This window comes from Chiroxiphia lanceolata, chromosome 10 (assembly GCF_009829145.1).
Source record: "Chiroxiphia lanceolata isolate bChiLan1 chromosome 10, bChiLan1.pri, whole genome shotgun sequence".
In the NCBI taxonomy this organism is placed as follows: Eukaryota; Metazoa; Chordata; class Aves; order Passeriformes; family Pipridae; genus Chiroxiphia; species Chiroxiphia lanceolata.
The window spans coordinates 1869782-1884548 of NC_045646.1; the positions used below are offsets into that span (position 1 = coordinate 1869782).

Below are 14767 nucleotides of genomic sequence, written 5' to 3' on the forward strand. Positions count from 1 at the left end.
CTGCAAAAACATCTCAAATATACAGCCAATTTATATGTAAAACAAAGAAAAAGTGTATGTTGATGAAATAACACAATGTAAAAACAATATTTGCAAATCAAAGCGCTTTGGGCAGAAAAAAAAATACATGAAATGGTCTTCCTTATTTTAAATATTGTCAGTTATTCAGGTCAGATGCTGCAAAACCAACCCCCAGTGCTGGTTTTACCTCAAACAACCCTAAAAGCACATTTCAAAGTATTTTAAACAATTTTCAGCCTCTCAGAAAATACCCTTTATTGGTAAATTAGTTTGCTCAGTGACAATCCTGAGTTGCTGAAATCACCTGAAATTATCTGTTAAAGAATTTTCTGGTCCACATGCTCTGACAGAAACAGGTATCACCATAACTGGGAGTGAAGTGGTTTGTACTTTATAGGCTCAAACTCCTTTTTTACATTTTCAGTACTTACAGTTTGCTAAATTTGCTTTTAGGACAATTTAAACAAGACTTTGGAGAGGTCCCCGAGGCTGCAGAAATAACCCAACTAAGGTGCTTAAAGAGAGAAATTGGTACTTAATTAGAGGCAACCAAGGTTAAGTCATTTGAATGGCAAAGACAATTTAAAAGCCACTAGCAGAGGGACAGCTAATTTCCCTTTTTCTCAGACATTATGGACTAAAATGGAGCCAGAAAAATGAACCCAGCTCAAAATGAGAGCAAAGAAATAATTCTGTGTGTCACCCAGCCATTGAGATCTCCACAAATTCTCACTCCTGTTTGCCCACTAATGTTCCTGTGGCTTTTTTTTTTTTTAAATGTTTATCAAAATATGCCAGCACAAAACATTGCAGAAGCACTTGTTAAGGTGCCCAAAATGTCAGTTATTGCTGCACAGTCACACTGGTCCTCCCTGCAGGACTGGTTGCTGCTCGTTCTCTCTCTTTAACAATTTCCATCTGGATTTTGGCTCTGATTTTATTCCAATCCACTTCCAGCTGTAAGAACAGAAAAGCAAATACCCAGAGGTCAATTAGAGAGAAGTCAGATAATTATTCACTAGCAGGACAATTGGAAGATACAATTACAGAGAATTTAACTTCTACTCATGGAAGATACAAAGGCACAGTTGAGTTCTAACAGAGCTTCCACCTCTAAAATCAACCAAGCTTGATCTATTTACCAGGACACATCTCATTGTGTCTGGCAATAAGACATTAAAACACAAAATAACCTGCTTCTAGTTCAATGTCATGACATCAGTGTCCTGTTACTGAGAATTCATCAATAATAAACGAGGGATGTCTCCTCTGGGTAGCTGAGAGCATATCCCACCAGTTATCTGCTGTAACAGAAATCAGATTTCTGCTTCAAATTTGCCTCCTGCATCAATAAATGTTTTGGAATTGTCATTTTCTGCCTGTATTCTGTGTCAGTGAAGCTTCAGCCCATCGATACAGCACAATACCCGTGGGACAAATGCGAGGCACAACAGTTGTCTGGCTTTCCAAAAATGACTGATGTGAAAAAAAAAATGGATTGTGGAGCATTTGATGACCACAAAAACATGTCCAAAAAACTGGGGGAAAAAAATGGAATTTGGAATTTGTGCAGTTCAGTTTCACTGCTGGAGACTAACCCTGTCAAAGATGGGATGGGAAAAGGATTTCAAGTGCTGCACAGGGAGTTTTTGGAGTAGCTGCTCCTCTGTTAACCAAGTCAGGGAATAACAAGGAAGGTTCTCCTGAGGGAAGATGTTACTCTGCAATACCCATGTTCCAGGTGAAAAGACTAATAATACCTTAATTGAGGATGCACTTACTGGGGTCCAGGATTCTCAGGATATATATAAGTATTAAAAAAACATATGGGTAAAATATAGATACAGCCACTAAGCACATTGTTTAGGTCAGTCTAGAAAAGAAGAAAACCTCCTTATTTAAGCCTGAAGGAGTTTTAGGTGGTGAGAGGGAAGCTGAGACCCTTTTTCATCCCTGAGAAGGAACAGCAGCACAAAATCTGGCTTTTCTCTTGCGTGCCCTTGTGATTTCCTTCTGATTTTGCTTTATGAGCTTGCAATGAAAATTTAGCTACAGCTTAAAATCCACTCCATTAAACAGGTTCCCTCCTACCCTCAGATCCAGCAGAGGAGACCTCCAGCACGTGGATGTGGAAAAGGATTCCTTTACTCCAGAAATCTGCAGTCTGAGACCAAAGTTTCAAGACTGTGAGGTGAAAAATCCCCTTGCTTAGAAATCCTTCCAGAACCTGCAGCTTTGGTGATGATTTAAAGCCAATTAGTGCCCATTTCTCTGAAATGTGCCTCTGGGGAGCGCCAGGGGATTAATGTGATTTTTGCTCTATCATGGATTTAAAGGACAGAACACACATTCTCAGCACAGCAGCTGGAAGTGCTGCAGGATGAGAGTGCTTGGGAGCTGTGCAGTTATCCTGCTGTATTTTCTAAGTGAATTACTGCAGAATGGTTCACTGGGGGCCAGACACTGAGCAGCCCATTGTTGAGGGAAGGAAACATCCTCAGGAGTGCTAAAAACTAATGACTTCCATTAGAAACTCAGCTTTATTGTCCAATTAAAGGATCTGAGCTAACAGCTGGGATGTGTTTCCTGATCCATCAGCTCCACTGTATGGAAGGATTTGATAAAAAGGTCCCTTTTCCTAATTTCACCCTCACAAAGCTGAGGAACAATGAGGGGAAAAGCAGGAAGGACACGAGGGCTGTTCAATGAAAGGTGCACATGTGGGTGCCTCTCAGAAGGGAAATGTGTGGGAAGGCTCCAGTGGAATCCAAGATACTTCCAACCTGATGAACTTTAAGATCTGCCCTTAAAAACAGCTCCCCCACCTGTCTTTAAGATCTGTTAAATACTAACACATTGAAAAATAGTAATAACTTGAAGTGACCTACTGATGATGGAGAGGGTTCCCAGGGTTTGCTGACAGTGGATATTTAAATGTTCATGGTTTGTAGTTCACTTAATAAATACCTGGATACCTTCAAAGTTTGTTATTGTTGGTCTCCATAAAATGACATTAAAATATTGAAGACATTAGAGAGAAACACATTTAACCACAGTAAGGTCCAGCTCCTTGTTTATAGAAAACTACTGTGCCTTCATTTCTGTAACTCCTGTCAGATATTATATATACTTTTATATATATATACATATATGCACACATATATACATATATACACACACACATATACATATATATACACATACACATATATACCTATAAACACATATACATATATATATACATATATATATATACACATATACATACCACACACGTATATATCTATATATTTTCTGTATCTGTACCTTCAAATAAAACACATGCCCAGCTCTTCCTGGCCAGCACCCACACACCAAACCATGAACTTAAATGTAAAATCTTCATATTTATGTTCACATTTGAACCACAGAAGGAAAATGTAAGAGCATACCCATCCCACAGAAAATCAGGAATAATGCTGAGGAACACTTACCCCTTCTGCATACTGCAAAAATCTCCTGTTGGTTTCTTTTTTACCAAAATTCTCCAAGAACTTCTGCCTATAAGCCAGGACTGTGTCAACATGTGTCTTGTGCTTCACTGCAAGTTCCAGGGCCCTGGGATGAAGCAGAAATGGGGTTGCCAGGCTGGAGAAATGCTCTGGCACAACTACAGGGTTGGAAAAGGACACCCTGGGGGCTGCAGGCACAGATCCCTGATCCCAGTGCCAAGCAATTCCACATTAGTGTCAGTCACAGGAGGGTTAAAATTGGCTACTTTATGCAAAATATCCAACCATTATTTCTGTTGACAACCTCACCACGTCACTCACTGGACAACAGGAGGCTTTTTATTTCAAGGAAATACCGAATATTTTAGAGTTTAGCCCTCTCAGTATAAAAGATGGCAAAAATAATGATGTTTAGTAACTTTTTTACAGTCAGGAATAGCTTCTGAACATAAATTATGGTAGGTACCCTATAGTATTTACAACTATTGTATAGGTGGGAAAGATTAGTCATTGGATTAATATAATTCTTACATCTGTTTTTCCTTCTCAGAAAGGAACACTTCTGTTTGATATACATAGTTTTAGATGATACATAAATAACAGAATAGCCTTTCCTGATATCCAGCCTACACCTCCCCTGACACAGCTTCAAATTAGGCAACAAAATAAAAACCCACAGATATGTGGGGGAAAAAACAACCTTTTGCCCACAGTGATGCGAATAGAGCAGAGATATCAGGAGTAAATGGCCTCAGAAGATTCTGTTAGAAAACGTGGGTTTTTGTTTAAAGGAGAAATTCCTGCTTTGTTTTCTCAGGCCTAATTCATATTTTATCCACCTACACAGTGCTGGGAGCCTGAACAGCCACAGGTCTATTTTTAGCAACAAGACATTTCGAAACAGCCCTAATTCCTTGAGGGTCAGGTCCAGTTTGGGGCATCACTAAGGACTTTTCTGTGTTAACAGTGATGAAACAGCAAAATGTTATTTAAAAGTCCTTCCAAGCATGTTCTGGACCTTCATCACAGAATATCTAAATATGGCACAAGAAGGTTAAATATGTTCCTTTTTTTGGTTGTTGTCAGGATATGATTTACTTCATCTTTTCACAGATCTGGGTGATTCAAGGCAGAAAATTAGTCAGCTAAGTATTAGTCAGCAAGAAAACAACTGGTGTAAATAATCAGGGCAACTGCTTATAAACAGATAGTGTTTGCAGAAATCCCACCTGTCCCAGTTGTAGAGATTAATGTTGACTTGAATAGCTTGATAAATCAGGCCTGACTGAAGCAGCAGAGTTTCAGCTTCCTGGGTGTTCCCACTGAACAGCAGCATATGAGCCATCCTTGACTCCTTGGATGGCAGCTCCTTGATGGAATTGATGTACTGGACTTTGTCAATCTGCCAAGGAGAAGCACAGCAGTTTAATGAGGGAAATGAATGAATAAAACGAGCTTTGCAGCAGTTGAACTGGGAGTTTAAGCCCATTTTCTTACCTCCCCAATGGCTGCATAGGCGATTTCAGCCGTGGCCATGTCCTTGTTGGCCACTGCCATGGCAGCCAAACACGCCCACAGGGTCTGGTCCTGAAATTAAAACCAAAAACCAACTTTTCTCACTTCAAATATTTATTGTCATGCTAAAAATCCCTTCCCAAAGGAAGTACACAAGTCCTGAAACTATTCTCATTATGCTATATATGGCGCCGTGGTCTGAGCTTCTCATTACAAAATCACTACTTAATTACTTCTCTGAACTAGGAATTAAAAAATTTATGGGTAATAACAATATTGCACCTTTTTTTTTAAATTTTCATTACTTCTGTTGCTTGGTTGTTTCTGTTTGTTTGGTTTTTTTTTAACACAGTCTTAAGGAAGCCCCAAGAACTCAGAAAAACATTTAGGAAGATCCTAAATGACATTTTGATACCCAGTGACAACATTATGACAAAGACATACTGCTCAAACATATTTCTAATCCAGAAATTTCTAATCTAGAAATATGTTTTCTATATGTTTTCTAATATAGCCCATAGTTAGGCTACCACAGCTGAAAGCTCGAGTTCAGACAGGAAAAACATCATTTTTGACCTGTTAGTCCACATGGAATTAAGTGGGTTTTTGTATTTTTGTTGAATATGTTCAATAACAAATTTGGAAAGAAATTTAGACTGTGAAGAGGTTCAGATCAGAATAAACAGCTGCACTGAGTATGATCTAAATATGTCTCTCTGTCTCCCAGCTGACCTTTTGTATAACTCAAGATAAACCTTCCTGCAGGCAGCCCATAATTTGGGAGAATTCAGATTATTCAGAGAATCAAGTGCTCATAAAAATCTTTGCCATGTCTTCTTCCCACTTCCCTATGATTTATATAATTAGGTGATAATATGGAAAGTTCAGAGTGAAATTATCCAGAGGAAGTTTGTAGGATTTGTTCCCTGATGGGTCTTGCTGCTCTTTTTTCCCCCCCTCAGAAATATCCCTCCATTTTCTTATTCCTGATTGGAAATATTTTGAACTGTCTACCTGGGTTGCCAAAAATCAAAATAACCTGATTTAGATGTTTAACTCAGATGATGAGAAGACTCTTTACACTGAAAATAAAGACTTTATTACAATTCTACAACCCAATTTACGTAGATGTGTATTGATTTTATAAAGCAATTACAGGAATATCTGAAATACACATTTAAGGTCACGATGAAAACTCTTTTCTAGGAGTAAAGGGGATAAAGGAACTAGAGTTTGGAGGGATTTGGTTTTGTTTTAAAGACTACCAGACTCACCTCATCTGTTGCTGTTGTCTAAATATATACAAAAGCAAGCAAGGGAAAAGAAAAAAAACAAAAACGAGTGAAAGAAAATACGAAAAATAGAGATAATTGTGGAGATGAAGGTCACTCTTAATTGGTTTTATTAAAGCCCAGTCCTGAAAAGTTAAGCTCAGAACTAAGTTCTTTGAGTACCTGTGTTTAACCCAACTGGGGTGACTAAAAATCAGAATTATTGTTTATAATGAAAATGCTGAAATTAGGTAGATTAGGTAATAACATTATTATTATGAGATTAGATTATGAAAACCATGGAATTTCCATTCCAGAAGAATTGGAACGAGATGCAACATCTGATCTGCAGATGTTAAAGAAATCCCACAGAATTGTCAAAGAAATACCAAAGAATTGTCAAAGAAATACTTAAAACCATAAATATTGCATGGAATGGCACCTGGATATTCCCAAAAATCAGCACTTACCTTGACAAAGCGACACAGCCTGACGGCATCTTCCCACTGGGAAGCCCTGACGTAGTCGTGGAGAATCCCGGGATAAGGGGAAATGTTCAGGTGGACGAGGGAACCATCTGCTCTCCTAATTGTTATTTGATTCCCTACAAAACTCACAATCTGGGGGTTTTTGCTGAATTCACTGTGGAGAGAAAGGAAAGGGAAGTTAATCTTCACTTCTTTCTACAGAAATACAAATTATCACTGACTTTGTATCTTTCTGTTTTTAATTTCCGACAGGCAATTTAAACAAATCTTCTTTTTTGTTTGTTTTCTTTCCAAGCAACTAAGGCAAGATTTCAGGAGAGAAAATTAAAATCCAGCTTTTGCATCAAGATGTTGCTCTACTTTCAAACTGCACATCATCATTTCAACTCCAAACTTAAGGATTTAATTAGAAAACCCACTTTTTTCCCCTCATTTCCTAATCCAGAAACGGCAACGTGAAGAGAGTTTGAAGACTTGCAACCCTTGGTTCTGCTTCACCTGAACAGAGTTTGGTAAGGGGTGAGTAAATTAGTTAAAATATACCCTTTTTCATCAAAATATGATGTATTACCTTCCATCTTTTTCATAGAGGGTTTTTGGGAGGAGATCTTTGTCCACATAGACTGTGCTGGGGTAGTACCAGACTGTGAAGCGGGTGTCCTGGATCCCACACAGGATGTTGGAAGTGTCATTCCAAGCCAAAGTTTGAACCATTGTCCCTTAATTTCAAGACAAAAATAGGCATTTCCATGAGACACTTCAAACTGAAGTTACCCTTCTCAAACTGGAGTAAAAGGGCAATTATATTCATCATTTTTAGTTCATTTTAGTAGGGCTGGTTTTAAACCCCCTGGTTTGTAAACATCTTAAACACGTTTTACATGGAATTTATATAAAAATGATCAAATTCAGATAAAATGTACCAAAATAGTTTCTACCTCTCTCTTATGAAAGCCAAAGGACTATTTCTCATGTTTTTTTCAAGTTGAATTTCACTATTAATTGAAAAGCCAAATGTTGACTCTTGTACGAGAGAAAACTCTACTTCCCTCCCAGCATGTTCCTAAACATGAATTTGAAATTTTTCTTACCTATTTTGACAATCTTCTGCTCCTTCCCAAACCTTTTCACTGAAGTGATGTAAAGATCTCTGTTCTTATCAATAAAAGCGATTTTTCTCTCACTTGTAAGTCCTTTCTGGTCCAAAGCAATCTCCACAATTTCGGTCTGAAAAGGCAAAAAAAGAGAATTTCCGAGTTTTATTTTGGATATTCCTGTCCCAGAAAGCAAATGACATTCAACCAAATGGATGTTTCCCTAAAAACAAGGCACAAAACTCTGGATAAACTGGGTTGTGGAAGACATTTGTGTATGACTTCTCTTTTGAATGAAGCAGTTCATGGCAGGGGGTTGGATTCAAATGATTTTAAGGTCCCTTCCAACCAAACAGTCCCATGATTCTGTGATTTTATAAATTGAATTTCATGAAGATTAAAACAAAAGCTGCAACTCTGGTTTGTTATACACCAGAAGAGTGATATAAGAGTCAGTTAGAGCTGAAAAACTCTTTCAGATTAAGGTTCTAAAACCTTTAATAGTCCCTTTATTGAGGAAACCCATTATTGATTCTTAATTTCTAAGTATAATAGAAAACCAGACATTATATCCTTCACTTCACCTTATGGGTCAGAGGTTTTCCATCACCCAGTGGCTTTCCAGATAAAGCTTCAAAGATGTAAATAACTGAAGAAAAAAAAATACAGTTGATTAATTAAAAGCAACAGAAATGACACCAAATTCTGAGGCAAGTTAATAAATAAATTCATGTTCCCCATATCAGATTTACTCAATCTTAACCCACAATTTTGATCAACATGAATGTTTAGGAAATGATACCATTGACTGATTGATTAAATTAAACCAAAGGATTTAATGTCAGATATATTAAAAGATGCCCTTAGAACTGGCTGGGGAAAACACTCCTCAAAAACATTGTTTAGTTTGTTAATAATCTGCTTTATCTGAATTCCTAATGCATATTTTCTTCCAGGACAGTTCAAGCTTCTGCTCATGCTGCCACAGTTATGATATTAATTAATATTACATATCAGCTATTGGCTTCCTCCTCAGAAAATACTTTGTTTATCCAGGTATTTTGGATTTTACTTGATATTTGAATTTTCCTTGACGCTTGAATTTTATATATATATATAATATATGACATATATAATTCTCGCACCTTTACCACTTGTTCCACTCTCTCTCTGCCTCCCCTTTAATTAAAAAAAACCCTCCAAAAAACCCCCACCTACATATTTGGTTTTTTGGGGTGTCCCAGTGAAAACTCCAATTTGCAACTTGCCAAAAAAATGAAGTTTCTTTCTCTTTTTTTCCCTCTCTGTCTATACAAGCCCAAATCTATGTGTTTGAAACCTCTTTATAAATACATATATTTATTATATTTCTATGTAATAAACAAATAAATTATAAAGACATATAATCTGTGAAATACACACAAATTAGAGGCAGGGAGAGCACTCAAAGCAGCATTTTAAGGAAGAGCTGTAACTAAAAGCACATGATTTTACATGCAGAATTCAAAACAAAAAAAGCCAAACTGTCAGAGCAGGTGTTCAAACCCATCAGTTGGTTGTGCAGAGGAGGTAAAAAAAAAAAAAAAGGTTGAATATACAAAAGAAAACTCGTTGTTCCTGAGAAGTGCTTTTTTATCTCACTTTTAGGCTTGAAATTTGTAGATCTACCCAAGCAAGTCGATTTTACAGCCCCCAGAGCAGCTGGAGGAAGTGAGATTAAAGGAGTTTGTAAAAAACCCACTGTACTAATCCACAAGTAAAACTGGTTCAGTTCTCATTAATCTACAATTGAAGGATTTCAGAAATAAGTTTGGGGTTGGTTTGGTTTTTTTTTTCCCTACCTGAAAAAACTCCACATGTTTTTTCAATCATTTAAACCCCCAAATGTATCTTTTTTCCAGGCAGAAACTAAAAATATTAATAAAGGTCACTTAAACCCTCAAATGTATCTTTTTTCCAGGCAGAAATTAAAAATATTAATAAAGATCTTTGTCTTCCCTTTGACCACCCAGAGAGAGAAAATTGTGTGTATTTTAACAGATGTGGTTTATTACCAGGGAAGATCACTGAGCTTTTAGTGTCAAAAATACAACATTTAAGAGCATAAAAACCTTCAAGGACACAGCACTAAGACAGAACATCACATCAGCTGTATATAAAACATATATATATTCATATATATATATATATAAAGATACAAATCTATAAAAGAATAATCTACAAAGATACAAATGTAAGATAAAGCTATGAAGATACAAGTCTATTAAAACTACAGAAAAGAACATCTGAGAACTAAAATTAATCCCAACTAAAGCACTGGAAGTTTTTTTTTAGAGCAGCAGCAAAGCACAAAAAGTCACTGAGGTTTTAGAAAAACCCCATGTGAGGGACTGAAAACCTATTTTTTCCGTTATTTTCTGCAAATATTCCATGGTTCTGACCCATTAGTCACTGGAATTTCAGTGAGATATATATATATATATATATATATATATATATATATATATATATATGTATATTCTCTTTAAACTTTTTAAATCAATTTAAGCAAGACCCATAATGTCAATTAATTTATAGTGAATATATGAACTTGATTTTTATAGCAAATATATTAATTTCTATAATAAATATATGAATTTTTTTTTAATAAATCCCAGAGAACTTACCCTTCTCATCAGCTTTGTCCTTTACTGCCAGGGTGTCATTGCTCAGAGACACAGTCTGGGCATTTAAAATGTCTGTTCTCATGCCTGGATATTTTGGAGAGGAAATTAATCTGCCTTCATATGAATATAAATAAAGTCCTCCACCATCTACAAGAAGAAAATGCCTACAAAAAAACCCCAACCAAACAGCAAAAAAATTAAACACTAAATAATACAGAAAAACATGAAGAAATTTTCACAATGTGAAGGTAATTGTTTAATATCCTGCAACTGTTTCTAGTTCAACCCCATTATTTCTAAGGCTGTGGGTATTCTGGAAGTTTTGTATGGAAGAGTTAATTTTTAATGTGAATGTTATCTCTTGCCAGGAGAAATATTTATTATCTGAAATATTTATGATTTTTTCATCTGTTTTCCATTTCTAATTATATGAGAAACATGTTAGAAATCTGTATTTTCTGTTTGTAATATTTCAATTTGTGCTTCTGTTCTACGTTTACATCTAATAGTTGTATCTAATGGTTATATTATGTTCACATCTAATAAAGAGCATTACAAGAAGTCCCAAAAAGTACCTTTCTGCTTGTAAAATCAAACTCACTGTTCCTTCCTTCAGGTCAAAGATCAGTGGGGTGTTCCAGTTCTTTGTACTGAAAAGAAAGAAAAAAATCAGCATTAAACCCACTAATCTTCACGTTGCAAACACAAAGTTGGATTCACTAAGCAAATCATACATATTTTAATGCTCTAACACTCCTAAAAAGGGGAGGTTTTCAAAATTCAAACAGCATTTAGGAGGCCAAGTTACATGGATAACCACACAATATGGGTATTTTTGCATCCCTTCACACCAGCAGCAGCTGACCCAGGAGTCCCAGCACACAGCAAAATCATATTTAGATGAAATAATCGTATTTTTAAAATATTTCTGAGCTGTTTTACAGCGATGTGGAGGTTGGACAAAGCCCCTTTTCCTGTGTGCCCCACCACAGGCTGTTAGTCACCTCACTGAGATACTGAATATTTCATTTAATTCAAAAGAAATTAATTACAATTAATTACTGTCTTTCCAGTGAAGTGTCTGCTGCTGTTTTATAACTGTTGGATGAACCTGAGGAAGGTGGATTTGTCTTTACTCACGAAAACACGTAACACTGAAGAGAAGTTGAAACAACCAAATATCCATAATCCAAGGAGGCTTTAATGACCCTGTCCCGGAATTCCAAGGAATCCTCGGCATCATTAATGACATTGTGCACCTACAAAGGAAAACTGAGTTGAATAAAACAACAACAGATGAAATGAAAATAATTAGTGAAATATCATCTTTTTTTTCTTCTTGAGAAAATCATCCAGAAGTCAGAAAATTCCCATTTTAAGACTCGGCTGCTGATTATTGGAACACCTGAAATAAAACATTTCAATGATCCCATCACAACAATCCAGGATTTGGAGAAAGACGTGTTTTCTGGAAGAGCTGGAGCACCAATTTTAATGCTTCCACAGAAAATTCAGGAGACACCTCCAGGAGCAGGTTGTGCCTTTGCCACCTCACTAAAAATTTGCTCCAATAACAACGTTTGCCTCTAACCAACACAGATCTTTGAGCTCAAAGTTTTCAGGCAGCTAAAAAAAAAGTGTCCTGTTTGTTTGTGGGGTTTTTTTGGAGGGGGTTTTGCTGTTGGGGTTTTTTAGATGGCACCATTCTGAGGGTGGTAACTTCCTTTTGATTCTCTCCATTACACGACCAATTGTAAAACAAGGACTGAAGTCAATTATTTCTAAAAGCCTGGAAACCATTTCCAAAGACATATTAATTGCTATGGCCATAATTAATGTAGCACTCGGGAAAAAAAAAAATGCATCCACAACTTTTTTTGCAGGCAAAATTTTCCTCCATGAACGTACAGGAATAAAATCACTCTGAAAAGGAATAAAATCACTCTAAAAGTGCTAAAATGAAACATTAGTCCTGACTCAGGGTTGGTTTTACTTCCTCAGTGTTTGCATATTCAAATTCTCTGGAGATCATTCCCAGAGTCCATCTGCTACGAGTCGATGTCTGGGAATGAAATGAAAAAAATGGGAATTTTTACCTGCTAATTTGTCCTCTGTGTTCCCAGACACTGACTCACCACATCCCACCCACTGCACCAAACTCACCCAGCACTGCTGCTCTTCCAACTTTTTCCCAAGTACAGATCCAACACGAAAAGAGTCAAGAGCAAAAAAGGCATTCAAGGGCCTAATTAGGAATTTAGGAACTCGACTTTGATATTGAAAATACAGGCCTGGTGTCCAACACCAAATGTGTCATTTGGAAAATCTGGAAGAATGGAAATCTTGTCTTATCCCAGTGCTCAGGGAGCAAATGTCTGAGTCAGTGTCTGGGAACACAGGGGACAAATTAGGTTTAAAACTCCTATTTTGCATTAAAAAAAGCCTGCAGAGCTCGAAACTGTAATTTTACCTTCATGGTTCTCCTCTTAATTAATGTGATTTCAAAGTTCTTCCACTCCCACCGTTGTTCCACGATGTGGGCAAAGATGACATGGCCATTCCCACAGGCTCCAGCCAGCTGGGTGCCATCAATGGACCAGGAAATGTTAAATATGCTGCCAGTGTTGGGCTTCTCCAGGGCATAAGACCACTGTAAAAAAAAAAAAAAGGGGATTAAAAATATTCTGGTTATTTTTTAGGAACGATTTCTTGTCCTCAATAGATTTGCAAGGTTGGAATTTTTTAAGCAGCATCAATAAATGAAATTTTCCTTACCAAGAGATTTGATGTCTTAAGTCAGATTGTCGAAAAACAGGGATACAAAAAGCAAAACCATCAAGTAAAACCATCAAGTAAAGCAAAATTAAGATGTCACAATGCCTGAAGTACATGAGGTACCAGTTTTCTACTCATAATATATTTAAAGTGTACTTTCATTTATAAATCTAAGCAATTACTACATAAAATTAAGTCAACTTACTTAGAAAGAATTCTATTTACTCTCTGTTGTTACTGAAGGGAAAGATGCATCAAAAATTTCCTCCAGCAAAGAACTTTATTCTTAATTCCCTCATTTTATGCACAAGACTCCTCTGAAGTTTAGAGCCTTATTAATAAATCCTTGTCAAAAAGTAGGATTTTTCAGACCAAGACCCCTTGTTTTCTATTTCCTGCAACTCAGAAATGCAGAAATCACACCAATCACCTCTAATCTCTGAACGACAAAAAAAAAAATAACCTTTTTAGGGAATTTTAGGAAGACTTTAAACCAGGTTTTAAAACAAGAAGCAAATCTCACCTGCTGTCTCTTCATAACTCTGTAATGGAATATTTTAAAAAACATGTAGTAATTGGAGAACTACTTGAATATTCGACTGTATTTGAAATCTTAAGAAGCAAATCAGTAGGAAGAACCAAGTTAAATTGTAAGTAGACATTGGACTGACTTTTGGATACATGAAATTATACCAAAGGGGACACAGCTGGAAGAAAACCCTCACCTAATGTTTGTAACATATTTTATATTCTGATTTCTTCTACTGCATAAAATGAGCAACCTCCAGGAATCAAAACCTTCACCCAAAGCCTTCGTCTGATTTACAAGGAGTGAAATCACCCAAAATTACAGTAAAATAAAAGAGTTGGGATTTAAAAGCTGACTAAGAAGGAAACAAAACGGGCTGGAATCCAAAGCCTGAGCTGTGCTGATGGTTTGTGGAATATTGTGTAGGAGTTGAGGCTCTTTTACACACGGGGTGAGGGAAAGGTGATGTCAGCTCCGACTGAAATTCCAGCTCCAAACCCCCGGTTTTAAGGCTCTGTGTTCCCTGTCTCCTGCTGACAGACACCCCAGCCCCTGTCCATGGGGATGGATTTGGGGAGAAGTGGGGATTTTTGGAGAATTGTCTCACCAGGATGAAAACACTCCCTGGGAATGAAAGCCACAATATTCCATGGCTGACTCTCCCAAGGCCAAGGAAGAAGCTCTTCCATGGTTGTAACCAGCACTCCAAGGGTTTTCCGGGACCTCCATCCGAGCCCCGTGTGCCACAGCTGCCCAAAACACTGGATGGAATTTCTTTTTCCAAACTGGAAACTGGGATCCTCCCAAACACACGAGGTCATTTCCCTCGGATCAGGAATCCCCCCCGGAGTCAGAAGGAATAAAGGGACATGAAGCCACCAACAAAGAACTGGTTATGGCTTTGATTTCATTTAAGG

The 14767-nt window shown here is 37.0% G+C and overlaps 1 protein-coding gene across 3 annotated transcripts in view; it reads right to left on the reverse strand.

Annotated features, from left to right (window-relative positions):
* Nucleotides 1-254: 254 nt before the first annotated feature.
* The window catches only part of IFT80 (intraflagellar transport 80), a 31773-nt gene continuing 17260 nt past the window's right edge, over nucleotides 255-14767 (reverse strand). For all 3 annotated transcript variants that reach the window (XM_032698314.1, XM_032698313.1, XM_032698315.1), the window contains exons 9-20: nucleotides 13017-13196; nucleotides 11687-11805; nucleotides 11122-11196; nucleotides 10547-10710; nucleotides 8465-8529; nucleotides 7878-8013; nucleotides 7358-7505; nucleotides 6769-6940; nucleotides 5010-5099; nucleotides 4742-4914; nucleotides 3495-3618; nucleotides 255-978 (exon numbers count right to left, since the gene is read on the reverse strand). In XM_032698314.1, the coding sequence (XP_032554205.1) occupies nucleotides 865-978; nucleotides 3495-3618; nucleotides 4742-4914; nucleotides 5010-5099; nucleotides 6769-6940; nucleotides 7358-7505; nucleotides 7878-8013; nucleotides 8465-8529; nucleotides 10547-10710; nucleotides 11122-11196; nucleotides 11687-11805; nucleotides 13017-13196 (1560 nt within the window). In that variant the 3' untranslated portion in view covers nucleotides 255-864. The remainder of the gene's footprint in view (nucleotides 979-3494; nucleotides 3619-4741; nucleotides 4915-5009; nucleotides 5100-6768; nucleotides 6941-7357; nucleotides 7506-7877; nucleotides 8014-8464; nucleotides 8530-10546; nucleotides 10711-11121; nucleotides 11197-11686; nucleotides 11806-13016; nucleotides 13197-14767) is intronic.